Consider the following 26333-nt stretch of genomic DNA (forward strand, 5'->3'; position numbering starts at 1 on the left):
AGGGCTATGGTTGTACACTTGTAGATTAGCAGATGGGTTTCATGGGACCCTAAGAATCCCTCCAGAAATTGTAGGTAAAATCATGTAAGACAAATGCACATTTATTTGGGGAAGGCTTTCGACAGATTCTCTGAAGGGTGGAGGGATACAATAAAAATTAAAAACCTCGAGTTGACTAGGCACTTTGACCTGTTTCATATTGTGTTGATTTTTATGTCTCTCTCAAGGATGCCAAAAACTAGGAAGTCAAAAATTGTTCCATCGATTAGTATGGAAGAAAGTACCATTAAAAATAAAAACAGCTTAAAGAGTTAAAAGGAGGATATAAATTGGAGACAGTTTCTGTAAGCCTTTGAACACTACTTGTTAATTGATAAGTTTCATGAAAGTAAAAATTTAATTACAAAAATTACACTTGCCCATTAAAAGAACATTCTCCCCTTGGACTCGCTTTGCCTGTCACCAAAACCAGTCATTTTCTGTGAACTTTTCCGCTTCTCTCCACCTCTGCCGCCACAGCCACCTTCATCTCCTGCATAGAGTCACAGGAGCCTTCTCCCAGCTTTCCCAGTAGACTATAAACATCATGAAAACAAGATCCATGTCTGATTTCGTCAGTCATTGTAGAGTGCCTGTTCGATAAGCATGGACAAATGGCTTTCCACGGAGCAAATGTATTTTCACCATCAGCCTGCAATATTCATGCAGGAAGAGGCAGGGATAATAGGAAGAGTGGGGAAGCCACTCCCCAACTTGTCTGCTTCAAAGAAGGAACAGGCTACTGCCAACTGCAGGGAGCCCCAACTGGGGATCTATCCACCCAGAGATGGGATGCTTATCTGTAGCCTGGGCAGAAGGGCTAAAGCCTACTCAGCTGGAAGGCTGTGGCTTGCCCCAGTTTGGGTCTTGCAGAATTTGGAGAAGGTTGGGATTGAAAGATACTGAATTTTGCTTTTGTCCTTGTGTTAGTTTTTTATTGCTGTTGTAACAAATTACCACAAACTCAGTCATTTAAAACAAATTTATCTTACACTTTTGGAGATCAGAAGCTCCCAATGGGTCTCGATGGGCTGAAATCAAGCTGTATCAGCAGGGCTGCATTCATTCCTTTCTGGAGGCTCAGAGAGAATCATTTCTCCACCTTGTCCAGCCTTTAGAGGCCACCCTGCAATGACCCCTTTCCATCTGCAAAGCCAGCAACAGCTCACTGAATCCTTCTCATGCTGTATCACTCTGACACTGGAGTCAGCTGCCTCCTTCTATCCTGTATAAGGACCTCTGTGACCATACCAGAGGGGCCCACCAGATAATCCAGGAAATCTTTCCTCAAAACCCTTAATTTAATCACAACTGCAAAATACCTTTTGCAACATAAGGTAACACATTGACAGGTTCTGAGAATCAGGACATGGGCACCTTTGTGGGGGGCATTATTCTGCCCACCACACTCCCCTTGATTCAGCCCTTCCCTGGAGGCTCTGGGTTTACTCACCAGAACCTGCAGAAACTGCTTCTATTTATTATCATCAAGACGCAGAACTAAGAACCTTGATCCCTTCTCTGAAGTCATAGATTATCAAAAAATTTTTTTTTTTTTAGTTGAGGCAACCTTTGGTTGACCTCACAGACTGCAAGGACCTTGTCAGTTTATAATCCCTTATTTTTTTTTATTTTTTACGCCTACAGCCCCCGGTTTTCCTAGGTGGTCTCCCATCCAAGTACTAACCAGGCCCTTCCCTGCTTAGCTTCCGAGATCAGACGGGATCGGGCGTGTTCAGGATGGCATGGCCATAGACGATTATCAAAAATCTTGCTAGTTGAAATGACATCAGTGAGAACGAGAGAACCCACCTTTGCTAAAGGATTTCAGCCGTCCTTGTACCTTTGACACAGAAACACGGCCTCTGCTTCCAACCCAGCTGGAGAGTTTCAGTGAAGGAAGGTTTCCAACAGAACGGTCCACACTTATATTGAGAGTTTCCAAGAAAACAGGACCTCAAGTCCCTTTTCAGCCAGGGCCTTTCATAGAGCTGGGCTTTGCTTTGAGACTATAAAAGAACTGCTTATTTAAATTAACTACACTGGCCTCGGCTCCTCTCCTCCGCCGCTGGATCCTGGATTTAAGAATCAGGAATGTCTGAAGAAATGTTCTTTCTCAGGGCATCTGTTCCCCTCTGTGAAGGGTCAATGGTGGCTGATGGATGTTATAAACAGCAAAGTGTAAGTGGGGTGGGGGTGGATGTGACAAGTCGGGGGCGGGAGAGGCACAGAAGGGAACCGAGAACCCCAGGATGCGAGAGGAACGCAGTCCTAAATGCCAGCCTTCACCGTGTGCCCTCAGTTCTCACAACCACCCCTTAAGCGCGTGTTCTGATTCTCCCACTTAACAGAAGAGATAGGAGCCTACGCAACGTGCCTCATGTCATCAAGTCAGGAACTGGCGGGCAGGGATCCCAACTCAGCAATGTGGATTCCAAAGCTGGTGCTCGGGAACTGAGGGCTGTCCAGATGTGTCCTGGCCGCCGCTTGCCGCAACCTCACCTAACACAGACCACCACCCGTCCGCCGCTAGAGGGCGCCTGAAAGCCTTCGGGCTGGGAGACTAACGCCACGGTTTGGGAGAAAGAGACCTTGCAGGCATTGAAATCACGACTTGTAGGTGGACCAATCCCAAGAATGGAAAAAAGCGGGGGGGCGGGTTTACGCAAAATACACCAAGCCCGTGAGCTGGCAGGAGAAGCAGTTAAAAAAAAACCCTGTTTAAGGTCTGTTTTAGAGAATCTAGTTATAATTTTAAATAAAATAATAAGAAATTGAGTTTAAGAAGGATTGCCCTTTGAAAAAGAATCTAACTGTTAGTCCATTAAAGTCACCACAACCGTAAAAGTAGTCGTAAGGGTAAGGCCGTCCAGGAGGCGACAACGGTAGCATCGCTTCTCGGCCTTTTGGCTAAGATCAAGTGTAGTATCTGTTCTTATCAGTTTAATATCTGATACGTCCTCTATCCGAGGACAATATATTAAATGGATTTTTGGAATTAGGAGATGGAATAGGAGCTTGCTCCGTCCACTCCACGCATCGACCTGGTATTGCAGTACTTCCAGGAACGGTGCACCCCCCTTTGGGGGAATAATGGTTGTGCAAAGGAAAGATTTAGCGGTTTTGTTAGCGACAACACTCTCTAAGGTTGTAAAAATCAGTTGTTTCTAAATTTCGTTTTCGATTTCTGAGTTGCATAATCGAGGGATGCAGTGGAGTTGCAGTAGCAAACTTTTTGCAGGAAAGGTTTTTAGTGCTTGAGCGATCAGTTTGACTAAATTAAACGGTAGGCTGATGAGTGTAAGTCCGTCAGCGTTAATTAAACCCCAGTTATGTTCCTGAATTTATGACGAAGAAAATGGGACAACAGGCGATGGTTGGATCTCTCCCTTCTCCCCGCGCCAAAGTTACAGGATTTTAGGGAAAGATGGAGTTTAGGTTTAACTTAGTGTTTCGATAGGCTCAATACAAGGTAGGGCTGTGTGCAAAGAGGTCAACATCAGATCTGGACTCTGAAGTATGCCGAGTGCCCTCTCCTTGGTAATACAAAAATGAATGTGGAATGTTACGCTCAGAACTTATTGGCAGCTCGGAAGCTGCGCTGGAAATCAAGGCTGCTTCTCTGTGGAGGACTTTGATCTGCCAGGGGAAAGTAGGATGCTTTACTCTTACTGATGTAATTTTAAATAGCAAAGTTTCTGATAGTCTCTGATTTCAGAGAACAAAACTCAGTAAGGAAACAGTCACTCAGAGAAGGAGGCCATTACATTTTAAAGCTGCAGCTTATCCTTGGGAGAAATATTGTTTCTGTTAACTTTGCTGATTTTTACTCTTAGTTTGAGTTAATTTTCACTATCACCAAACCTCAACGTGAGGAAACAAAAATTACGCCCTTACTTCCGGAGACCTTTCCAAAACAGAGATCTGTTTTAAGATCGTCGATTTCATTTTCCTGTCTTTCTTCGTTTTGTGTCTTTTGTACTCGGGATGAAGCTATGTGCCACAATAGTGATTAAAATCGTTTCTAATGTGGGCTCATTTCTTGTTTTGTACAAAAAAAGGAAACATATACCATGATGCTTTAGAGCAGGGAGGACTAGGCCCAGCGTCGCGGTCCACCTAGGGTGCGTTTCACTCCAAAAGTAAAACGGTCAAGTTACTCTTCAGATCCCCGCAAACAAATATCTCCAGATTTCGTTTTCGTAAAGCAAAACCTGGCGGAGCAGGCAAGTGATCTGTACCCCTCCGGCTCTTTGAAACTCCCAGAAATGGCCTTGGTCCTGATCTCACTCCGCGCGCGCTGGTGACGCGAACCGTGCGCCGGAAGCGCGGCTGGAGCTGCCAGGCACAGAGATGGCGGCTGCCGGGGCACGTTGGAATCATGTGTGGGTCGGCACCGAGACTGGGATCCTGAAAGGTGGGTGTCAGGACCGGGCAGGGAGAAGTAGGGAGGTCGCTAGCTCGCGACCCCCGTGCGATTGACGCCCGCGTCCCGCAGGGGTAAATCTTCAGCGCAAACAGGCCGCGAATTTCACGGCGGCGGGACAGCCGCGGCGGGAGGAGGCGGTGAGCGCCCTGTGCTGGGGCGCGGGTGGTGAGACACAGGTGAGCCGCTGCTGGCCAGGCCGGAGCCGAGGGGCCGGGGGGCCGGGGCGCCGTAGCCTCGCTCCCCTCGCTATTCTGCACTTCGCTCCACGCAGATCCTTGTGGGCTGTGCTGACTCGACCGTGAGGCACTTCAGCACCGAGGATGGCAGATTCCAGGGCCAGAGGCACTGCCCCGGCGGGGAGGGCACTTTCCGAGGCCTTGCCCAGGTTGACGGGTAAGACCGAGCCCCTTGGAGAGAGCTCCCGCCGAATAACAGCGATCAACCCTTAGGTGACACGGGCCTGGGCTGGGTTACGAGGACCTGTGTCCTGCCTCTTTCGTTCATTCCAATGACAAGCATTTACTTGACACCTACTGAGTTTCAGGCATTGGGCGAAATGCAAGGGCTGTAGGTAAACCAGATAAACACAGTACCTACCTTCCTAGAGTTTGCACCCTCCAGGGATTTTCTCCTGATTCTATAACCTTTAGAGTGTCCCTGAGCAAATCATTCACTAGTTTAGAGGATGTTTTTAAATGGAGACTGATAATCACCAGTAAGGTGATGAAGCTCCCAAAGTAAAGGATAGGACAGTGCTAGTATTTAAGTTACTGGCCTAGCTTACTCCCAAAGATGAAGAGAGGAGGTTTTGACAGGCTGTGTAGGTTCAGTGGTGATAATTCTGACAGGTGAGTTCCAGGACGCCGTGAAGGATTGGTAGAATTTCAACAGGTTAGAGAAAGGGGTAAGTGCATTCTAGAAAGAGGTTACTGCCTGGGCGGAAGCCAATGATTGATTGGTGTCAGGCTACAGGGTACCTTTCAGGGAAGATAAAATAGCATTTGGAGGTTGAAGCTGAGGAAGCATTTTAATACAAGATGGGCAAGGTAGGGTTGAGATGAATTGCAAAGGGCTTTAAGTACCAGGCTGAGAGATTTGCACTTTTGTTTTTTGGTGGTGGGGAGTTACTGGTTTTTGAGCGAGCAGTGCTGTGGTCAGAGCTCTGAGTCTGTAGGAGTATGGAGGATGGAGAGAGAGCATATGGGAGATGTTGACACAGCCCAGGCAAGCGATACAGAGCCTGAACCAAGGTGGGGAGGGTGGGCAAATGTGAGAAAGAGCATAGGCTTGGGCTGTATAGCTCCCGAGGAAAGACCTGCTTGGGCTTCTGGGGAGGGGTACTTTGAGGGAGAGGTTGACATTTAGTGTCTGGAACCCATTACAGGGAACTCAAGAGAAGAAGCTGGTGTTTGACTTTGGTCAAACCTTAAATCCAGACCAGTCCCATTTCAGCCCTTTCAGAGTTACTGATCCTGACCCTTGGTGTCCGACTCAGGTTTCAGAAAGACTTGCGGGCCAGGTACCCCCAGATGTAGCTGTGGAGTACAAAGGCATTCTGCTCTGGAGTATCACAGACTTGATTTCCAGCTCTGGTTCTGACATTTGCAGCCGAGTAGGCAAATCTTTTAATTGCTCAGAGCTTCAGTTTCCTCACCTATAAAACTGGCAAATCCTCGCTCTGTTGAGGAACTTAAATAACAGACAGAAAGCTGGAAGTTGTCAGGCCCTGTCCAGACCCGAGTTACCTGGAGGCTTCCTTTGGAGTCTAGTTAATTTGGGGGTAGGCGGAGTGGGGCCTAGAGAATACTTTCACACTTCCTTTATTTATTTTTTTTAACCTAACTCTATCCTCCCTCTGCCTGCAGCACCCTTATCACATGTGTGGATTCTGGGATTCTCCGAGTCTGGCGTGACAATGACAAGGAGACATCCGCTGATCCAGTGAGGTTCCCCCGCCCTGATTCCGGTGGCTGGGGAAGGTTGGGGCCAGGGTAGGAGCCGAGTGAGGGCTCTCAGGGAGGAAGATTTAGGATTCTGTAATTGACTCGAATCTTCTCTCTTTTTAAAAAATTTTTTTTCAATTTTGATGAGAGATTATTTGAGCCCAACTGATGACATGTTGGGAAGCAAGATCTCAAATGCTCTCTAATTTTCCCTCTCATCTCCCATTCTTTTCAGCTCCTGGAACTGAGGGTAGGCCCTGGGGTGTGCAGGATGCGCCAAGACCCAGCGCGCCCTCATGTAGTTGCCACAGGTGGGAAGGAGAATGCTTTGAAGGTGTGGGACCTCCAGGGGTCTGAGGAGCCTGTGTTCAGAGCCAAGAATGTAAGTGATGGGAGTGGGGAGGGGCTGGGTCTGAGGTCCACAGAGGCTGAGGCCACTGAGTCAGAGACCAGGTGGGCTTTAGGGGGTGATGATGGAGGGCTGAAGGGAGTGGCACACTGAGCTCCCCACAACCCTGTCCCCTGTCTACCCACCTCACCAGGTACGGAATGACTGGCTTGACCTGCGAGTTCCCATCTGGGACCAGGACATACAGTTCCTCCCTGAGTCGCAGAAGCTCGTCACCTGTACAGGGTATCACCAGGTGAGACCCCACCCCACCCCTACGTCCTGGGCTTAAGCAGCCTCCTGGAAAAACCACCTCCCTGCTTAGGCACGGCCCTCATCCTTTTTCACAGCCGTCCTCACCGTCCTTCCATCCCTGAGCTGTCAGAGGAGGGAGCACTCCCTCGCCTGTTTCAGCCCCATGGCCTTCTCTTACTGCATTCTAGGATGGAGTTTCCTGAACAGTCCGACTCTTCCTTTTCCTCCTACCTAGGAGAGAGGAGAGGTGAAAGGAATGTCCCTTTCACAGTAGAATCACATGATTCAGGTGTCATGAGAGGACATTGGGCTGCATGTCAAGAGAACTGGGTTTCTGGTCCTGAAGCAGCCTCTGATTTGCTTCAGGACCCAGCCCTGACCCTCTCCTTTTTGGCCTCAGTGTCTCAGCTTTATAGGAAGAGCCCAACTGGGGATCTCTACAGCTGGCCTCATTTGAGGTCCTAAGACCCAGGCAGGACCAAGTCACTGTATTTAGTGTTTCCTTTGCTCTTGCATATCGGAGGCTGGTCTTGGTGATACGCATCCGCTCAAAACACACTCGGGCTTCCTCTCCTCCCTTGTTCAGGCAAAACTTCTCTGTCAATTGGACCAGTTTGCTTTTCCATCCCAAGATGGGAATATGCGGGATGGAATGCTCACATATGCAGACCATGGGATGCCGTCAGCTTCCAACCTTGGGGATCTCTCCCCTCAGCCCTGTCCTAAGCAGCTGTCCCCCAACCCCAACACTCAGAGAAGAGGGTACATTTCAAATGAGCAAGTTTTTTGAAGAGCGGGTTATGAAAGAGGGGATGAAGATGTGGGGAAGCCACAAAGGGCGGATATGTGGAGTGAGGGTACCTTTGTGACACCTGTCTTTCTCCAGGTCCGTGTCTACGATCCAGCCTCTCCTCAGCGCCGGCCCGTCCTAGAGGCCACCTATGGAGAGTATCCACTGACAGCCATGACTCTCACTCCTGGGGGCAAGTGAGTGTTTAGAGGGCAGAGTGGGGTCAGGAAGGACTCCCAGAGGCTCCTGCTGACTCCACCTGCCTCTGGTCTCCTCCTCAGTTCGGTGATCGTGGGGAACACTCACGGGCAGCTGGCAGAAATCGACCTTCGGCAAGGTAGTGGACTGGGACCCCTGGGGGAGGGGAGGGGAGGATTTCCTCTGAAGCAGTACATCTGACAGGTGTTAGATTGTCTGGGTTCAAATCCTGGTTTCAAAAGCGGTATGACAGACAAATTCCTTCAGCTCCCTGTGCCTTAGTTCCTTCACCTGTAAAATGGAGATATTAATGGTAATTCCTATGTCAGCATTATGTTGAGGATTAAGTATTGAACTATAAAGTGATTTGAACAGTAAACGATAAATGGTTGTTGGCTGCCTAGCTGGCGCTGATGTCTCCCCCATTCTCCAGGACGTCTACTGGGCTGTCTGAAGGGACTGGCAGGCAGCGTCCGTGGGTTGCAGTGCCACCCTTCAAAGCCCCTACTAGCCTCCTGTGGCTTGGACAGAATCTTGAGGGTACACAGGATCCGGAATCCACGGGGCCTGGAGCATAAGGTAAGAGCCTGCTGCCTCCTCTGCCCCCCATTTGTGGTTCTATTTCAGGATGTTTGGCTCCTTAAGGCCCCTCATCTTTTGCAGGTTTATCTTAAGTCTCAGCTGAACTGCCTTCTCCTGTCAGGCAGGGACAACTGGGAGGTAAGCAGTTGGGTCTGGGAAGGTGGGAGCCATGAGCATAGATGTGAGGGTTTATTTCCCTGTGGGAAGAAAAAGGAAGCACCTGGAACTGTCTGTCCACCTACCCTGTTACTTAATTTTTGTGAGGAATGTTAATAGTTACAGTCCTGACAGGGTTCCCGCCAAGAATGACAGGAACATGGATGGGAATGGCTGCCCAGAGCAGGACATAAAAGCACTGGTACCTGGAAGGGCTGTTTGTCAGCCAGAACCTCGCTCCCCGTGGGGTATTACTGGGCCCCTGATTCCTAAGCTTTTCTCCACTCACCAGGATGAGCCCCAAGAGCCTCAAGAGTCCAACAAGGTGCCCCCAGAAGACACAGAGGCAGATGAACTTTGGGCTTCTTTGGAGGCAGCTGCCAAGCGGAAGCTCCCTGATTCGGAGCTGACTCCAGGGTCTCGGCCAACCAGACGGAGAAAGAAGCGGCCTGGCTCCGCCAGCCCCTGAAGAGCCTGTGCTCACTTTGTAAATAAACAGCTCAACACCCTCCATGACCTTGAGCCTTTTATGATGGGAGAAATGAAAGAAGGGTGGCTGCTTTCTGAGCTGGGGCGGCGGGATATCTGACGTCACAAAAGCCGGGTGGGAGCCAGGTGGGCTGGAGTAGGTGGCACCGAGTGCGGGGGCCGCGCGGGCCATGGGTTGCTGCCAAGACAAGGACTGCCACACCTGCAATGAGGAGGCCAAGGAGGCCGAATTGGAGGAAGTCAAGGAGGAAGGTGGGACCAGAGACACCAGGGAGGCCCGGGGAGGCCCGGGGAGGCCCAGGGAGCTGGAGCTGGAGCTGGAGAGGGGAAAGGTCCAGGAGGTTGGACGGGGGAGGGTAGAGCGGAACTCAGCTGCCCGGTCATTTCCCAGACACGGACGTCGACATCGACGGCGAAGGGACTGATGTGGACTCGACAAACCACCGAAATCTCAAGTCTAACGAAAGCCTGTTGATCACTGTACTGTGGCGGCGGCTATCCATGTTCAGCCGTCGGGGCTCCACGCGATCAAACAAGAGGAGACAATCAATCCAGATTCAAAAGCAAGGGCGTATGCTCCCGGAGAACAACTCGGAGGGGATCCTGGAGGAGCCGGAGAAGGGGTGACTCCAGCTCTGCTCTCAATCTGCCCTAGCCTCCAGAGAATAAAGCTTCTAACGTGTACTTGGAGCGCTTAAGCCTCTGCTTCTCGCTCTGGGCGCACAGGGAGCAAGCGCCAAAGAGGCTGCGGTCCCTTTAAGGCTCCTCCCCTGAGGCTTGCCCCGCCCCCAGGGCCCGGGCTCTAATTCTTAGGGGCGGGGTCAGGAGAGCGGTCTAGCCAATGGGGGGACGGGATCGTTTTGCGTTTTAGGGGGCGTGTCCTTAGGGTTGGCCCGGCTCGAAAAGGCGTGACACTGCCCTCTCGTCACCGGGGGTGGGGTTACGTGTGGGTGACGTGGCGGCTTCTAGTCTTTGGTCGGGTTTCGGCGGACTCCACGCCTGAAGAGGAGGCGGTGACGACCCGGGAGGTTGCGGCAGCGGTGGCGGCGGCAGGCGGCAGAGAGGAGGTAGGACTCGCTCTAAGAGGGGTCTGGCAGCCGTGTCAGGTCCCGGCACCGGCTTTCCGGGAGGCGGCGATGGGCCGGGGGAAGGAAACCAGGGGCCAGCGGACAAGTCCTGCCGGCCCGGCTCCGGGTGAGCGAATATCTTGCCGTCCAATCAGGAAAGTCCCTATTGAGAAAGGCGTAGGCATTAACTAATCAGTAGTTGCCGTCCTCCAGAAGGCGGGACTTGTGCAGGGGTGGGACTTCCTGTTTCAAATAAACACCCAGAGATTTTTTTTTCCCCCCTCTCCGCCCACCGAAGTGTGTCCCCTTCAGGTGGTCCGTCACCATTTCTCCCCGAGGAGTCGAAGGAACCCGTGGATACTAGAGGGCCCAATTAGAGCCTGGGGCAGTTAGTGCACAGGCCGGGCTGGAGCCTCGGGGCCACGGGACCTGCCTTGGCCCTGTCTCTGCTTCAGGGCCCCCGGCCCCGCGCTGTGGCTACCCGAGCCAAGTTGAAAAAGAGTCAGAAAGGGAACGGCTTAGGTCCGAGAGGAAGTGGGGCCCTGCCCGTTGCTGGCCAGCCCCAGGAGCTGTGGTTGGCTTTGGGGCTCAAGGATTTGCTGGTTGGGGAGAATTTGTGGGGAAAGAGGTTGCCTGGGGAATGACACTCTCCCCTCCACAACAGTCCGAGGTTATGCGTCTCAATGATCCCGCGGAAACGCTACGGGTCTAAGAACACGGATCAGGGTGTCTACCTGGGTCTCTCAAAGACACAGGTCCTGTCCCCTGCAACTACTGGCAGCAGCAGCGACATCGCCCCTCTGCCCCCCCCAGTGGCCCTGGTCCCTCCCCCTCCCGACACCATGTCCTGCCGGGATCGGACCCAGGAGTTCCTGTCTGCCTGCAAGTCTCTGCAGAGCCGTCAGGTAAAGACCGCGAGTGGGAAAGGCAGGAGTGGGCTTTACTTAAATCCGGGAGAAGCTGTGCTCCAACACTGTTGACTGAAGTATTTTTTGTTTTAAGTAATTACTGCGGGAATCTGATGGAGAACTGATCAGGCTTAGAGGGGGTGGTAGGATCTACTAAGAGGTGGGCTCGCTATCTGGAAGCAAACATCTGAAATTTGGGGGGAGGAATCCCCTGGAGAGTAGGATTGCTATTTTGGAAGGAATTTCAGGATGAGAGGTGGCTGCAGTATATTCGGTTTGGATAAGGAAGAAACAGGTTCTAGAAAGAGCCTTTAGCCCAGCTAGAGACAAGCACTTTGAATTCTAGTTCTGGTATAGTTCGACCACAGGTTTGCTCTGGGACCACGAGGAAGGTATTTGGGCCTCAGTTTTTAAATCTGTAAAATGAAGGGTATTTTCTAGATAAATAATTTTTATCAAAATCATTTTGTAGTGCTTTTTTAAAAATTGCATTTCCTTGTCTCGGTCCAGACTTTCTGAATCTAAGTGGGACCTGAGTGACTGTAATTTTAAATATTTTTACTGCTCAGCTCTTGTTAACAACTGCTCTTCTATATGATCTCCAAGAGTTTTCCAGTTATTCTTTTGGATGCCCCAATTGGAGTAATAGAATGGTAATGCTACCTGCCATTCATTTGATGTTCTCAGTGTACCAGCTATTTGGTTAAAATACTGTACAGCCCTTTAATTTATCTTAACAACAACAATAGGAAGTGTGTGGATTGCCTTCATTTTATAGAAGAGGAAATAGAGACTTAGAATGGTTTCAGTAAATTGCCCCCCACCCCCTCCAGCCAGCAAGTGGTAGAGTCAAGATTTTGAACCTGAGTCTGTCTGTCTTCAAATCTGGCCTCTAAACTTCTACTACTGATAAAATTAGACCGTCTGGTGAAGGATATCACCAGTACTGGAAAGAGTATAGTGGACACCTGAGAATAGTGAAAGGTGGAAACGAGAGGGGGAACTAAAGTGTCACTCTTGACATTGCTTTTCAGAATGGAATACAAGCAAACAAACCGGCTCTGCGTGCTGTCCGGCAACGCAGTGAATTCACCCTCATGGCCAAGTGAGTTGAGAGAAGTTAAGTGGTGGGCTGATGCAGCATCCGAGGAGAAATAGGCTTGCCTCTGGTAGCCCTGGCTGTGAGGGCTGGAGCAGTGTGGGAAGAGGCCCTCTCCTGCCCTTTCCCACCGTGTCCTCGCTCATGCTTGTTTGCAGGCGCATTGGGAAAGACCTCAGCAACACATTTGCCAAGCTGGAGAAGCTGACGATCTGTGAGTGTTCCAGGGATGTTTCAGAGATGGGGCATTGAACCAAAGAGGGCTAAGGAGCCGTACTCCTTGAGCCTTGTCTTTGACCTCACCTGTTGTGGCTTCTTTGTCTCTGCAGTGGCAAAGCGCAAATCCCTCTTTGATGATAAAGCAGTAGAAATCGAGGAGCTGACTTACATCATCAAACAGGTGAGTTACCATCTATCAAGAGAGCCCAGCATTCCGGTCAGATCACTTCCATCATTTCTCATTGCTATGGAACCCAGAACAATTTCTAGAGCCGGCCCGAAACATCCTTGCTCATCCATTGAATCAGTAAACACTTATTGATCATCTGCTGTGTTCAAAGCACCGTACTGGGCACTTGCCTTACAAGCATGAGGCAAGATTCCAGTCTTCAAGGGCTTATTGTTTAGAAGAGAAATCCAGCCCCATAAATTTAACTTACGAGTAGGAGGCAAGTGTACAGAAAAGGTCTTACAAAAAGATGAATGATAGTCTAGGGACTCCGGGAAAGATTTCATAGAGGAGGTCAAATGTGAGCTGGTTTCAAGGCTTGTGTAGAGGCAGTGGAAGAACATTCCAGACAGAGGAAACTGCAGGGGCATGGCTTATAAAAGAGAAAGTTCAAGTCTTTTCTCAGATGTTACCTGCTCCAGGAGGCCCACTCTGACTGCTGTTTTATAATCCAGTGACAAAAACTCTGATCTTTCTTACTTTGCTGTTTTCTTCCTTAGAGCACTTGATACATTTTAACATTTTCTGTAATTATTATGTTGTTTATCTCTGTTCTTTCCCACCTACTTCAACCCCTTCAAAAAAAGAGAAAATAATGTAAGCGCCACAAAAGTAGAGATCTTTTTCTTTCTGCTTGGTCACAGATGTGTCCCAAATGCCTAAAACAGTGTCTGGCATATAGTAGGTATTCCATATTTGTTGAATGAATGAGTGATTGGCAGGAGATGAAGCTGCAAGGTAGATAGGTGGTTGTTTGTGAAGATCATTGTGGACCTTGCTAAGGAGCGTAGACTCACTCTTAACTGTCATGGGCTACAAGACAATTAGAACCTGGATCCCAGTTCTGTCTGAAAGACACTGGCGTAGCACAGTTCTGTACAGTTGCAATTCCTTCCTTTGCCAGCACAATGTAATAAGAATAAAAGGTGAGATTCAATGACCATGGATGGAGAGGGAGAAAAAACCTGGAGCACGGATGGGCAGAGAGGCTAGGAAGGAGCCTGCTGCAGTTGTCCAGTACGAAGATGATTATAGCAGAGGCCAAAGGGCAGACATATTCTAGAGATGTTGTGCAGGGTAGAAAAGAGAGGGTTCCACTAACTGTTGGGGTGTTATTGCATAGGCGTTCAGGTACCACGACTTGAGTTCAAATCCCAGGTCCAGCCTTTGTGGTATGACCTTGGGTGAGCTACCTAACTCCTCTGAAGTTCACTTTCTTGATAAATAAAAAGGGGAGAAAAACAGTACCTACCTCACAGGGTTGTTGCGAACTCCTATGTTTATTTTCCAATCACTTTATTGAGTGCATTTGGCTGCCTGGTTCTGGGGATTCGGTAGTGGACAAGACAGTTATGTGATCCTTGCCTTTGGGAACTTCCTTTCTGAATGGGTGAACTAGATACTCTACAAGTAAACAGAAAAGACAATTTCGGTTAGTGGTAAATCCTTAATAAGAAATAAGGTGAGTGAGTTACTCAAGTGAGGGGCCTGCTTCAGATGAAGTGATCTAGGATGACCTGGCTGAAGAAGTGACTTTGAGACATGAGTGGTTAGAAAAAAGCCAGTCATCCAAAGATCTGATGGAAGCACTTTCCAGAAGGTGAGAATAGCGAAGAGAAAGGTCTCAGTATGGTGACCTTAATACATTTCATAATCACGAAAGAGTCCAATGTGATTGCAGCCTACCAAGTGAGGAGGAGACCGGTAGGGGATAAGGTCACAGCAGTGAGTGGAGCCGGACCATATAGAGCCTGTGTAAACCAAGTAAGGAATTTGGGTTGGATTCTACACTTAGTGGGAAGCTCTGGGAAGATAGGAAGCAGAGGGATGATGTGCTCTGGTTTAAAAGATCACTCTGGTTGCTGTGTAGAAAGCAGATTGTAAGGAGATTAAGCTCTAAGAGGAAGGTCATTTAGGAGGCTCTTGGAGATTTTTTAGAGACAGCAGACAGTTTGGACTAGGATGGGTTCAGTGGAGGAGATGAGTGAACCGATTCAGAGGATGTGCTGGAATCAGCTGGGTTCTCTGTGGATTCCCGTTATGATCCAGGCGGATTAAGGGAAAAGAGAGGATTGAGGATGGCTCTTCAGTTTTTGGTTTGAGCAACTGTGAACGATAGTGCCATTCACCAAAATGGAAGGGAAGGATCAAAGGGGAATAGCTTTCCGGGATGGGGGACTTAAGAGTTGTTTTCTATGTTAAGTTTAAGGACAGAGAAAGTCGTAAGCTGCTTAGCATGTTGCATGGCACACAGTAAACAAATACGAGGCTGCTGTTGTGTTCACACAGTGCCGAGTACATCGTAGTAAGCGCTCAGCAAAACGTGGTTGTGTTATGGCTGTAGGTGGGTTAGGGATATGTGAGCGTGTGACTTAGAAGCTTCTACCTGGGGCGCTGAGATGGTAAACACTGCCATTTTCTAAGCTAGAACCCTGAGGGAGGAGATTTTATGGGGAGAAAACTTGGGATATAGTTTTGGACACATGGCTATGAGGGGGTTGCATCAACTTTCTAAAGTGGCAAGCCAGTCAGTGGAAATCATCCAGGGGTCTCGAGTGTGGTTGGGGCTGGGGTACTAATTGGAGGGATGTTAATTGGGAGGGACTATTGGAAGGGCTCTAGAAGTTACCTAGTTTTTTTCCCTAGCCAATTTCTTGAACTACTATTCGAGACTTCTTTCCCCTCCCCCTTCTCTTCTTCCTCTAATCCCTCCCTGGCTGGTTGCCCTGGGTCAGCTTTCTCTGCCATCCCCTGGCAGTCTCCATCTCCCTTGGCAGGTTGGGTTGTGAAGTAGACTCGGCATCGGTCTGGTGTCGAAAGCCTAGCTGTGCTACTCACTTATCGTGTGTGACCTTGGACAAGTCACAATTTTCACTCTTGCTGATGCTTCTGGAAAACCATGGTGCCTTTGACTCTTGCTTTCCCCTGAGCACTACACCGGTGCTTTGTTGGGCAACATGCTCTGGGTTCAAAATTTTGGGCTTTTAAGTGGTTCTGTGACCATGAGCCTGACCTCACAGGTTGGAGTAAGGCAATAGGGTGGAGGCATTAAATAAGTAATTTATTTATCAATGGATGAGACCACATTTCTTTTTTTTCTGGCTCTACTCTACAGAGACTGAATCAGAGCAAACTCTCGAGCTCGGAAAATCCCAGCAGGCACTTTCAGTCTGACTAGTAGCTGCTAGTGACTCCCACTCTGCCCTCCCTGCCAGAGATGTCCATGTAAGGGAGATGCTGACCGAAGGCTCCTTGGATGATAGTTTTTCTGTTGGCTCTTTTTCACCAGGACATCAATAGCCTCAACAAACAAATTGCCCAGCTTCAGGATTTCGTGAGGGCCAAAGGCAGCCAGAGCGGCCGGCACCTGCAAACCCATTCCAATACCATCGTGGTCTCTCTGCAGGTGGGACCTGGGGTGGGACCTGGGGTGGGAGAGGGGGAAACAAAAGGGAGGGAGGAAGGTATTGTCTTCCTTTGGTTGACCCTCTCTCTTTTTCTTCTAGTCGAAACTGGCTTCCATGTCCAATGACTTCAAATCAGTTCTAGAAGTGAGGACAGAGGTGAGAATAATCTGTGTAGGAGGGATAGGAATCTGGGAGTAAGGGCCCAAGAGGGAAATGGGGAAGGGACAAGTGGAAGGGCAAGGGCAACAGGGTTATGGGCCCACAGGAGGGATCTCTTTAACATACCTGCTTTCCAGAGGCCTCAGGACGTTTGCATTTCTTCCCCAACCCCAGAACCTGAAACAGCAGAGGAGCCGGCGGGAGCAGTTCTCCCGGACACCCGTGTCAGCCCTGCCCCTTGCCCCCAACCACCTGGGTAAGTGACAGGCAATACGGGGAGTCCTGAGGGGCACGGCTCAGTTCCTCTGGTTGTGATGGCCTCCTCTAAGGGCAGCGTTGGGTAGGAGAATGGAGGGGCAAAGAAGTTGTTAGGCTTTATGTCTCAGAGGTCAAACCTGACCTTGGCCTTCGGGATCCACACTTAGTCTCCCACATTCTCACTGGTGGCCGTGAAGTCAGTTACGTTTAGAAGAATGATAGTTTCTAATAATTTTTGTGCACTTGCTTCATTCACATTATCTCATTTAATTTTCACAACCACCCTTTGAGAAAGCAACTATTATTATCTCCCATTTTACAGATGAGGAAACTGAGGCTCAGAGAGGTTAAATGACTTGCCTAGGGTCACAAGGCTAGTAAGTGTCAGAGCTGGGATTCAAATCCAGACCACAGGGGGCGTTGAAACTGCTTTTAAACGATAAAAAGTGCCCTGTCTTCTTTCTTCCTCCAGGGGGCGGTGCTGTGGTTTTGGGGGCGGAGCCCCGTGCCTCGGGGGACGTCGCCATCGATATGGTGGACTCTCGGACCAGTCAGCAGCTCCAGCTCATTGACGAGCAGGTATTCAGGCTCTGAGCCGGGAAGGAGTCGCCCCTCTGTCCTCTGTGGACCACAAGCGTTTGGAATGTGCAGTGGGCGAACCGGCAAGCTGGGAGGGCCCTAAAGAGGCAGGCCCTGCCCGAAGCTGCTCCTGGTGCTCATGCACGCTCTCTCCTCTGAAGGATACCTACATTCAGAGCCGGGCCGACACCATGCAGAACATCGAGTCCACGATTGTCGAGCTGGGCTCCATCTTTCAGCAGTTGGCACACATGGTTAAGGAGCAAGAAGAAACCATTCAGAGGTGAGGCTCTCTCTCTCTTCCGCCCCAGACAGAGGAGCCTTCTCTCCCCTGTGGATTGGCATTCTGAAAGGCCCCTAGGGACCTTCCGAAGAGTAGAGTGAATCCTGCCCACCCACAGGGTTGAGTCCGCCTGCCTCCATCCATTCAGCAAGAGTTTATTGAGAACCCATTCCATGTCAGGCACCGTTCTAGGCACTGAGAATATAGCAATAAGTAGAACAGCAATGTCTCTGTTTCATGGAGCTACTTCGTAGTGTATGTATGGAATTCAGTAGCGTGGGTGAGGACAGCGGTTAAAAAGAGTTGACAGGAAATTTTTGGACAGTGAAAGGGCTATACAGAGAGTTAACGCAGGATGATGTGTTAAGAAAATGACTGACCAGGTACATCAGATTGGGTGGCAGGGAGGGCTGCTCTGAAAAAGACATGATTTTGGTACAGAGACCTGAATAACAAGAGGGATGCAACCATGCAAAGAAGAGAGAAAGAATGTTCTAGGCAGTGTGGGCAGCTAGCACAGACGCCTTATGATGGGACAGCCTTTCTGTATTCAAGAATCAAAAAGGCCAGCGTGGCTAGAAGATAATGAACAGGGAGGTACACGATGAAACTGGAGGCGGCAGGCAGAGCCGGCCAATGGGCGGGCTTCTCTGCTCCTCTAGCGCCACCTGCTGCTGCAAGAGGCATTTTATCTGCCCTCCTCTTTGGTACTTAGCATTCATTCATTCAATAAGTTATGTCAATACATCCTCGGACAAAAGAGGTAAAGATCCCCACCCATGTGGAACTTACATCCTACGGGAGGAGATCGATTATTAAGATATATAATAGGTGGTCCAGTACATATTTTCGTCCAGTGATAAACACTACAAATAAGAGTAGGATAAACTAATCAGGAGTGCTAGTTTTGGAGGGACAAGTTGTAATTTTAAATAGGGTAATTAAGGTCAACCCTATTAAGAAGGTGACATTGAACCAAGATTTGAGAGAACGTAAGGGAGTCTGCCATGTAGATATCTGGGGAAGAATACTAGGCAGAGAGAAGAGCCAGTGTGAAGGTGTTCACACAGGAGTGGGTCTGATGAGTTAAAGGGTAGCAAAGAGGCCACTATAGCTGGGGACAAGTGAGGAGGAGAGTACTAGTACACAGGTAAGGTCAGAGGAGAAATGAGGGGCCAGGTCATGTGACACCTTTTAAAGTCATGTGAGGCTTTGGCTTTTACTCTCAGTGACATAAACAGCCATTGCAGGGTTTGGAATAAAGGTTACACTATCTGACTTCTATTTTAAAAGGATCATTCAGTTGCTGTAATCAGAACAGATTGTAGGGGCCTAGGATAGAAGCGGGGAGATAGGTGATAAGGCCTCTGCAGTAATCTAGGCAAGAGGGGATGGTAGCTGTGACCAAGCTGGTGAGTAGTAGTTGGATTCTGGATGTATTTTGAAGGTAGAACCAAAAGGAGCGATTTTCTGATGAACTAAATGTCAGATGTGAGAGAAAAAGAGGAGTTTGTGATAACTCCAGGCTTTTGCTACGAGCAACCGAAGGGATTTATGGCCTTCACTTGAAATAGGGCCGGTTACTCAGAGAGGAGTAGGTTTAGGGGTGGAATAAGTTCAGTGTTGGACGCGTTATCCAACAAGAGGTGGACAGTTGTATGTTAGACACCTAAGTGGAGATAGTGCATAGGCAGGTGCGTATATCAAGTTTGTGAGACAGGTCTAAGGCGAGAGTGGGCAGAATCGGATTTTGAAACTGGGTGAGGCTTGCGTGTATAAAGAGGAGGGTCAAGCATGGGGTCCTTTTCTGAACCTAAGTCTCATCTTGTGGGGAGACTGAACAGGAGCTCAGCTGGTGAGAGAGGAAGAAAAGCAAATGAATGTGGGGTCCTGGGAGCCAGGAAAGGAAACTGAGTCAAGGAAAGAGCGATCAGCTGTGACAGATTTTGTTTTTAGGCCGAGCAAGATGAGAGCTTCGAATTTAATTGGAGTGTTTAATTCATTAACATTTAATGTAATTTTTGATGAGGTTGGATTTAGGCCTCCCATTTTACTATTTGCTTTCTGTTTTTCCCATCTATTTGTTTTTCTGTTCTTTCTTTTGAACAATTGGAAATTGTTTTTAGAATTCCATTTAAAGTTGTCTGTTGATATTTTAGCTATATGTCTTTGCTGTTTTAAGTTGCTGTAGGGATTACTATATGCATCATTAACTTTCCAGTGCACTTTGTATAAATTGGAAGAACTTTGCATCTTTCCCCATCCATTGTGCTCATGTTGTCATATTTGTTGCATCTATATGCTTTATAAATCTCACACTACAAAATTATAACTTTTGTTTTAAAGTTTAAAGAAATTAAGAGGAAAAAATAGTCTTGTATTTACTCATGTGTTTACCGTTTTCAGCTCGTCATTCCCTCCTGAATATCCATTTTCTCTCTGGCATCACTTCCCTTTTAACCGGAAGAACTTCAGCATTTTTTATAGTGCAGATCTGCTGACAAGTTCTTTTACTTTTCTTTTATCTGAAAATATTTCTATTTCACCTTTATTCTTGAAAGATATTCTCTCTGCATATAGAATTTTGGATTTGCAGCTTTATTCTTTAAGCACTTCAAACACATCATTCTATTGTCTTTTGGTCTCTTGTTTTTCGTAAGAAGTCAGTCATATTCTAATCGTATGTAATGTGTTTTCCTCTGGCTGCTTTTCAACATTGTTACTGCTGATTTTAGCAGTTGACTTATTTATTGACTTATTTATGTGTCTAGATGTGATTTTCTTTTTTTTCTTTTCTTTTTTTAGGCGAGGCAACCCTTGGTTGACCTCACAGATTGCAAAGATCTTGTCAGTTTACAATTCCTTATTTTTTATTTATTTACTTTTTTTATGCCTACAGCACCGGGTCTTCCTAGGTGGTCTCCCATCCAAGTACTAGCCAGGCCTGACCCTGCTTAGCTTCCGAGATCACATGGGATCGGGCTTGTTCAGGGTAGCATGGCCATAGACTAGATGTGATTTTCTTTGAATTTATCCTCGTTGGGGTTCTCTGAGCTTCTTGAAATCTGTAAATTTATGTCTATCACAAAATTTAGGAAATGTTTGGCCATTATTTCTTCAGATATCTTTTCTGCCTCTCTTTCTGGGAATATGTGTATCAAATTACATCTCATTAGGAGGCGTTTAATGTCAGCTTATTCCTGTATAAGTGAGGACAAATCTAATCACTTGATTAAACTGATGACAGATAATCTCTCCTTTTAAAAGTACATTTTCAGACGTGGTGCCATAGTGTAGCAGTTAGCACATCTGCTTTACACTCAGAAGGTCCTGGGTTCGTGCCCCAGTGGAGCCATGGTCCATGGTCTACAAGCCCGATGTCTGATCTCAGAAGCTAAGCACAGTCAGGCCTGGTTAGTACTTGGATGGGAGACCACCTAGGAAGACCAGGTGCTGTAGGCATAAATAATAACAAATAAAAATAAAAGTACAGTTTCTTCTTCGCAGTCAGCAAGTAATTCATGAGGTACCCTATGATACCTTCCTCTCCAAAAACCTTTACCTAATGTTTCTAGCATCCATTTATGATGCTTGTCTGAATCAGTTTATCTCATTGGAACACATTTTTCTCTAAAGAAGAGCTTTCCTTTATTAACAGCATGAGCCAAATCCTCCTAATTAAGCTAGATAAAACCTTAATTATTTTCCTGCATTTTCAGAGTAAATAGTTGATGGAACGTTTGCCACAAGTAGTAACCACAGAGTTCTTGTTTTGTTTTTTAATTCTTTCTTTCTCTTGGGCGTCATTATGGGCTTAGGGTTTTTGTTTTTTGTATTATAATCAGTTAGGATAATGATTATTTTCATGCTCAGATTGTTCCCAGGTTGTCCAGTAGGAGCCAAGAGGTTTTTTATTTTTAAAGATGGTTTTAAAAAAAATTTTTAAGGATGTTTGTATGCTAATAGGAATGATCCAACAGAGAAATAAAAATAGATGATACAGGAGCGGGGTGAAGGGGAGAATTCTTAAAATTACGTCTTGAGAAGGTGAGAGGAAGTGGGATGCAGTGGGCTTGGCTTTAAAAGGAGCTGGTAATAGGTGGGAAAGTTCAATATGTTGCACTGATGCTGGGGGTTGGTAGGTGAGGCAGTGGGGGTGGGGTGGTAGTTCTCAGAGTACTTTAGTCTTCTCAGTTTAGTAAGAAGAAAGGCTGTTAGTGGAGAGAATGGGGCGAGGAGGTGTGGAAGGTCAGAGGGATCCACAGGTGCACACAGCCCTGCCCACTGCTCATGCCTTTAGGAGACATCCAGTTCTGGTTGAACTTTATTCCCCACAGCACCTGGCAGAGCTCTTTTACCCTAGCTTGCTGATCATGTGAAGCCGGGTAGACACCTACGTTTGTATAAAGCAGGTTTCCCAACACTGGCCCATCGAGCAGCCGCCTCATTTAATTGGGCAAGGTAAAGAAAATAGGTTCCTGGCCTCACACTTGGAGATTCCGATTCCATAGGTGTGAGTGCTCCTGAGAAAGAAAGCGTGAGGGAAGGACCCTAAAGTATTAATTAGATCAAGGACTAGGAATTGATTGGATCAGTGTCAGCACTTGAAGTTGAATGGCTCAGAAGGAATTTTACAGTAGACTGAAGTATAAAAAGGAAATAACCAGAGAGGAAATTTGTAGGCAACCATATGCACAAGAAATGGGGATCCTGAAAGGATGAATTTGAAAAATAGATATAAACATTCTTATGTTTGCCTCCTGGATGCTAGTGGATCTGGATCCTCTTTAGAAACCACTGATTGGGTCTACGGCCATGCCACCCTGAACAGGCTCCATCCTGTCTGATCTCGGAAGCTAAGCAGGGTCGGGCCTGATTAGTCCTTGGATGGAAGAACACCCAGAAAGACCAGGTGCTATAGGTGTTTAAAAAAAAAAAAAAAATAGAAACCACTGATTGGGTCTGAAGTTCTTCAGCATGTAGATTCCTGGGTCCCACCCTAGAATCTCTGGAAATGAGACCTAAGAATTTGCATTTTGATACACTCAACAGGTGATTCTTATTTTTTCTAAGGTATGCAAACTGCTGATCATTTTACTTTACTCAGTCATTTCCCTCCCCCATTTGTAAATAAAATTTCAAACTACAGAAAAGTTAGGAGGGTAGCATAAGGAGCATCTATATTTCTCTCACCTGGATTCACCAACTCTTAACATTTTATCACCTTTGCTTCCTCTTGTTCTTGTTTTTTCCGAATCATTTGAAATTGAGTGCAAACATCATGACATTTGATTCCCAAACGCTAAAGCATGCATCCTCCAAGAACAGGTATTATCCGAACAGCCATGATAATATTGTCATACCTGAGAAAATTAGCTGTTCTCCAACAGTATGCAGTACCCAATCCATGTTCACATTTCCCCAACTGTTCTAAAAAAAAAAAAGGCGTTTAGCATTTTTTTCCCTTCAGTTTAAGACCCAGGCAATATTCACACATTGCATTTGATTGTTACGTCTCTTTAATCTGCTTTCTGTTTTGTGACATTGACTCCTTTTCTTTTTAAGAGGCCAGTGTTTTTTTTTTTTAATGTAACAGATCTAATTGGCTTTATTAAAAGATTTATGAATAGGGCAGCATCCCATCTAGCTACTGGAAGAGCACTCCCCAAGGCCACTGCTTGCTTGTAGAAAGTCCTGCATCTGTATTTGTCATGATTAGATTCAGGTTAAATATTTTTGGCCGGCTACACAGGTGATCGTATCAGCACTGAATGAGGTTATTATCCCTTTATTGGTTATGACAAGTTTGGTCAGTTTAAGGTGGTGACCCTCAGACTAAGTCAGCTGTGAAGTGATACTCTGAGTCCTTGTGGATGTCCAGCCCTGATGATCCTTGCCTGACTCATTTGGGAGACTGTGTGTGGCAAAATGGTAATTTTCGAATTCCCTCAGTCCTCCTACATTTATTAGCTGGCATTCTTCTGGAAGGAAGGAGCTTTCTTTAAAATTACAATGGAATAAGGCAGTTTCTGGGTCCTCTTGAACCAAACCCAGTTACTCAATCACTGTGAAGTTTTGGGGAAACTAATTCAGAAACTAAAATCCCAGGTCTCCTAATCACAGTCACATAATCTTTCCAGTTCTTGGGCTCCCTGTCTTCTTTGGTTCAACTTCCTTTTTTGTTGTTTCCAACTTACACTCACCTTCCAGGCCTCTGGTTTTCCATGCTTCGCACAGCAGGTTCATCATTTATTCTTTCTGTTCAGCTTCTTGTTGCTCAGTTCCTTCCCTCTCTAGTTTTTCCTCTCCATAAGATATTTTGTCCTCCTCTCCGTGCAAACATTTTCCCTTTCAGTGTTCCTCAGTCTCGTCCTTCCTAAGCCATTTTTTTTTCTGCCCCATTCATTTTCATTTTCTAATTCCCCTGCTACTGCCTGTCATTGTCCCACCGATTCCTAATTTTTTCGCCACTGGCGTTCCTTTCAGTTTCATTCATGAAGTCCCATTTAAAGTCTTTTATATGCCAGATGGCATTTGCTGTTTTTCCACTTCTGTTAAGCACAGCCAGCGTGAGCTTTATTGGGTACAAGAGGACAAATGCACCCACACTGAGAAGTGCAATTATAGCCAAAAGCTAGGAAACCTCTCTGACATACTAGAGAGTCGTGTACAATCCAGCTCCTATATTTGGACAGAAATTAGCTCGCAGTCCTCATGAGCACCTTCCCAGGACTTTGGGCTTACAGCCTTCCCTGGCTCAGCCTTCCTTGTCCCTTTCCAATTGGATTGCCAGGTTCCACCAACTTTGCTGTCCTCACGGCTTGGAAAGTTCTCCGCTCCCAGGAACTCCCTTTGCAAAGACCAGGAATTTGTATTTGGTTTGTATTTGGCATATGCAGTTTGGCTGGAAAGTGTTCTCTCTTTCTCAGCAACCTTTCAAGAGCTCGCCCTTCCTCCGAGGACTCCTCTGTCCTCTGGAGACATGTTTTCCTGATGTAAGGCTTCTCTTCTCCCCTGACTGCCTGTCCACGTCACTAAGTTTTTCTTCGTGTTTCTCAGAACCAGGATTTCCTTACCATTATGGCCTGTGTACTTTTCCCCGTTTCAAGTGCAATACATATTTATTAGACAAAAATCAAATACTAATGAGTAAAACGTTATAATAGCTCATATTCTGGGGGCTTGGTATGGGTTGGGCACTTTATATTTGTTAACTCAGGTAAGGCTGACCACAACCGGAGAGGTAGAGTTTGTGTTACCATTTTTCCTTCCTTTTCCGTTGAGGAATATGAGATTCGAGGTTAAATGACTGGCTTGGGGTCATCAGTTAATAAGTTGCAGGGCTGATTTTCACACGAAAGCCAAGACTTGTTTATATTACCCTTCCAGAGCTTTCTCTGTACACAAAAATGGGGTCCTATTATATATGTAAACTTTTTATTGCCACATATTGTGACCATGTTTCCATGTCAGTAAGTCCACCTCAGTAGCATTCTTTCTAATCCATTGTCCTTCTGTTTCTTCTCCTCCCGACCCTATCCCCAGGATCGATGAGAACGTGTCAGGAGCCCAGCTGGATGTTGAGGCCGCCCATTCAGAGATTCTCAAGTACTTCCAGTCGGTTACTTCCAACCGGTGGCTCATGGTCAAAATCTTCCTCATCCTCATTGTTTTCTTCATCATCTTTGTGGTCTTCCTTGCCTGAACCCTCTCCAACTCTGAGGCACTCTGTGGGGGTTTGGAACTCACTTGGGAGGGCAGGTGGCCAGCGCTGCCACTGAGCCTGTGCAGGGTACTTGGAAGAAAAAGCCCTGTGTTCCTGGAACTGCTAAGAATGGCCACTGCCCCCGATCCCCCACTCCTTGCCTCTGGCCACCCTGTCCTCCCCTCACCACCCTCAGGCCCACGAAACACGTGGTTCTGGATTTGGACTCTGCTGTGAAGTGGCTGGAAGGGAGCAGAGGCCAATTGGGGGACCGGTGGGGGAGGCTGTCTTCACCAGGAGATTTTTATAAACCCTCCCCAGCCTCTCTCAGAGGAAACTTTGGCAGTAAGGGGACATGATGGATGCCCTTCCCCACATCCTGAGAGTGAGATGAGGAAGCGAAACTGCCCCTGGGACCAACTTTCTCATCTGGGTTAGAATTTGACCTCTTCTTCCTTTCTCCACCATGTGAGGTGGGGGGCCCTGAGCCCCTTGGCTGCCTGCACAACCCCAACTTTGGCTGCTGGTGACTCTCAATCTGCCAAATCTGCTGCAGCCATTCCTCCCAATTACAGCAAGACTGTCAGCCTCACTAGCTATGTTGTCATTTCTGGGTGGGAGCGTCGAAGGGCGTAGGCAGCAAGTGGAGCCCACTGCCCAGTACCAGAACTGAAAGGGTGGGGCTGATGGCTGTGAGGGGCCAGGCTCTGTGCTCTGAACACAGCGGGCTCCGGGCAGGGGAGAACCAAGCGCAGCTGCAGCACTTTATTAGCATGGCAACTTCCCTTCAGAGGGGGCCTCGGGTTCCTGATTGGTGGCAACTTCCAAGAGCCTCTCCAGGAGTATTTGGACCTGTTTCATCTGGATCCTCCAACTGGTTGGCCCTAATTGTTCCTTGAGCTCGATGAGGCAGGAGCTCTGTCTGCAGCCAGGAGTGAAAAGTGAAGAATTTGTTGTCAGCTTCAGCTGAGGCTCTTGGTCCCCTCCGACCCCCTCACCAAATTCAGCCCAGTCACAGGAGAATGAAGGGAGAACTATCTGGAATACCAACCCTCCAATGAGGCTAATATGCTTTGTCATTCGTGACCAGTACCCACAAACCTCAGTCTGAGGCCACTGGAGCCCTCCTATCTCACACACCCCCAAGGAGG

General features: G+C 47.6%; 3 protein-coding genes and 3 non-coding genes across 8 annotated transcripts; 4 read left to right on the top strand and 2 right to left on the bottom strand.

Annotated features, from left to right (window-relative positions):
* Positions 1 to 1677: 1677 nt before the first annotated feature.
* On the bottom strand, positions 1678 to 1796 carry LOC120600904 (5S ribosomal RNA). The gene has a single exon (XR_005652313.1). It is a non-coding gene; the product is annotated as a 5S ribosomal RNA (ribosomal RNA).
* Positions 1797 to 2929: 1133 nt separating this feature from the next.
* LOC120600885 (U2 spliceosomal RNA) lies at positions 2930 to 3120 on the top strand. Its single transcript, XR_005652303.1, has one exon. It is a non-coding gene; the product is annotated as a U2 spliceosomal RNA (small nuclear RNA).
* A 201-nt stretch (positions 3121 to 3321) lies between these two features.
* WDR74 (WD repeat domain 74) lies at positions 3322 to 9293 on the top strand. Its single transcript, XM_039860392.1, has 11 exons — positions 3322 to 4456; positions 4538 to 4644; positions 4740 to 4861; positions 6334 to 6409; positions 6647 to 6793; positions 6954 to 7055; positions 7941 to 8041; positions 8126 to 8181; positions 8476 to 8621; positions 8706 to 8762; positions 9073 to 9293. The coding sequence occupies exons 1-11, from the start codon at positions 4393 to 4395 to the stop codon at positions 9247 to 9249; spliced, it is 1155 nt and encodes a 384-aa protein (XP_039716326.1). The 5' UTR covers positions 3322 to 4392; the 3' UTR covers positions 9250 to 9293.
* Positions 9294 to 9439: 146 nt separating this feature from the next.
* TEX54 (testis expressed 54) lies at positions 9440 to 9896 on the top strand. The gene is made up of 2 exons (XM_039860241.1): positions 9440 to 9521; positions 9661 to 9896. Exons 1-2 carry the CDS (start codon positions 9440 to 9442, stop codon positions 9894 to 9896), a joined length of 318 nt encoding a protein of 105 aa, XP_039716175.1.
* A 265-nt stretch (positions 9897 to 10161) lies between these two features.
* Positions 10162 to 25777, top strand: STX5 (syntaxin 5). 3 transcript variants are annotated; one of them, XR_005652293.1, is made up of 11 exons: positions 10162 to 10336; positions 11001 to 11241; positions 12279 to 12349; positions 12502 to 12557; positions 12673 to 12743; positions 16081 to 16197; positions 16298 to 16354; positions 16495 to 16613; positions 17088 to 17194; positions 17356 to 17477; positions 25023 to 25158. XR_005652293.1 is itself a non-coding variant. In XM_039860394.1 (11 exons), exons 2-11 carry the CDS (start codon positions 11020 to 11022, stop codon positions 25180 to 25182), a joined length of 1065 nt encoding a protein of 354 aa, XP_039716328.1. In that variant the 5' UTR covers positions 10170 to 10336; positions 11001 to 11019; the 3' UTR covers positions 25183 to 25777. The 3 variants fall into 3 exon arrangements, 2 of the variants coding, with proteins under 2 accessions (XP_039716328.1, XP_039716329.1); XM_039860394.1 differs by having other exon boundaries at positions 10170 to 10336; positions 16532 to 16613; positions 25023 to 25777; XM_039860395.1 differs by having other exon boundaries at positions 10171 to 10336; positions 11086 to 11241; positions 16532 to 16613; positions 25023 to 25777.
* LOC120600915 (5S ribosomal RNA) lies at positions 20368 to 20486 on the bottom strand. Its single transcript, XR_005652314.1, has one exon. It is a non-coding gene; the product is annotated as a 5S ribosomal RNA (ribosomal RNA).
* Positions 25778 to 26333: the final 556 nt, after the last annotated feature.

This window comes from Pteropus medius, unplaced genomic scaffold, assembly GCF_902729225.1.
Source record: "Pteropus medius unplaced genomic scaffold, Ma_sr-lr_union100, whole genome shotgun sequence".
Lineage (NCBI taxonomy): Eukaryota > Metazoa > Chordata > Mammalia > Chiroptera > Pteropodidae > Pteropus > Pteropus medius.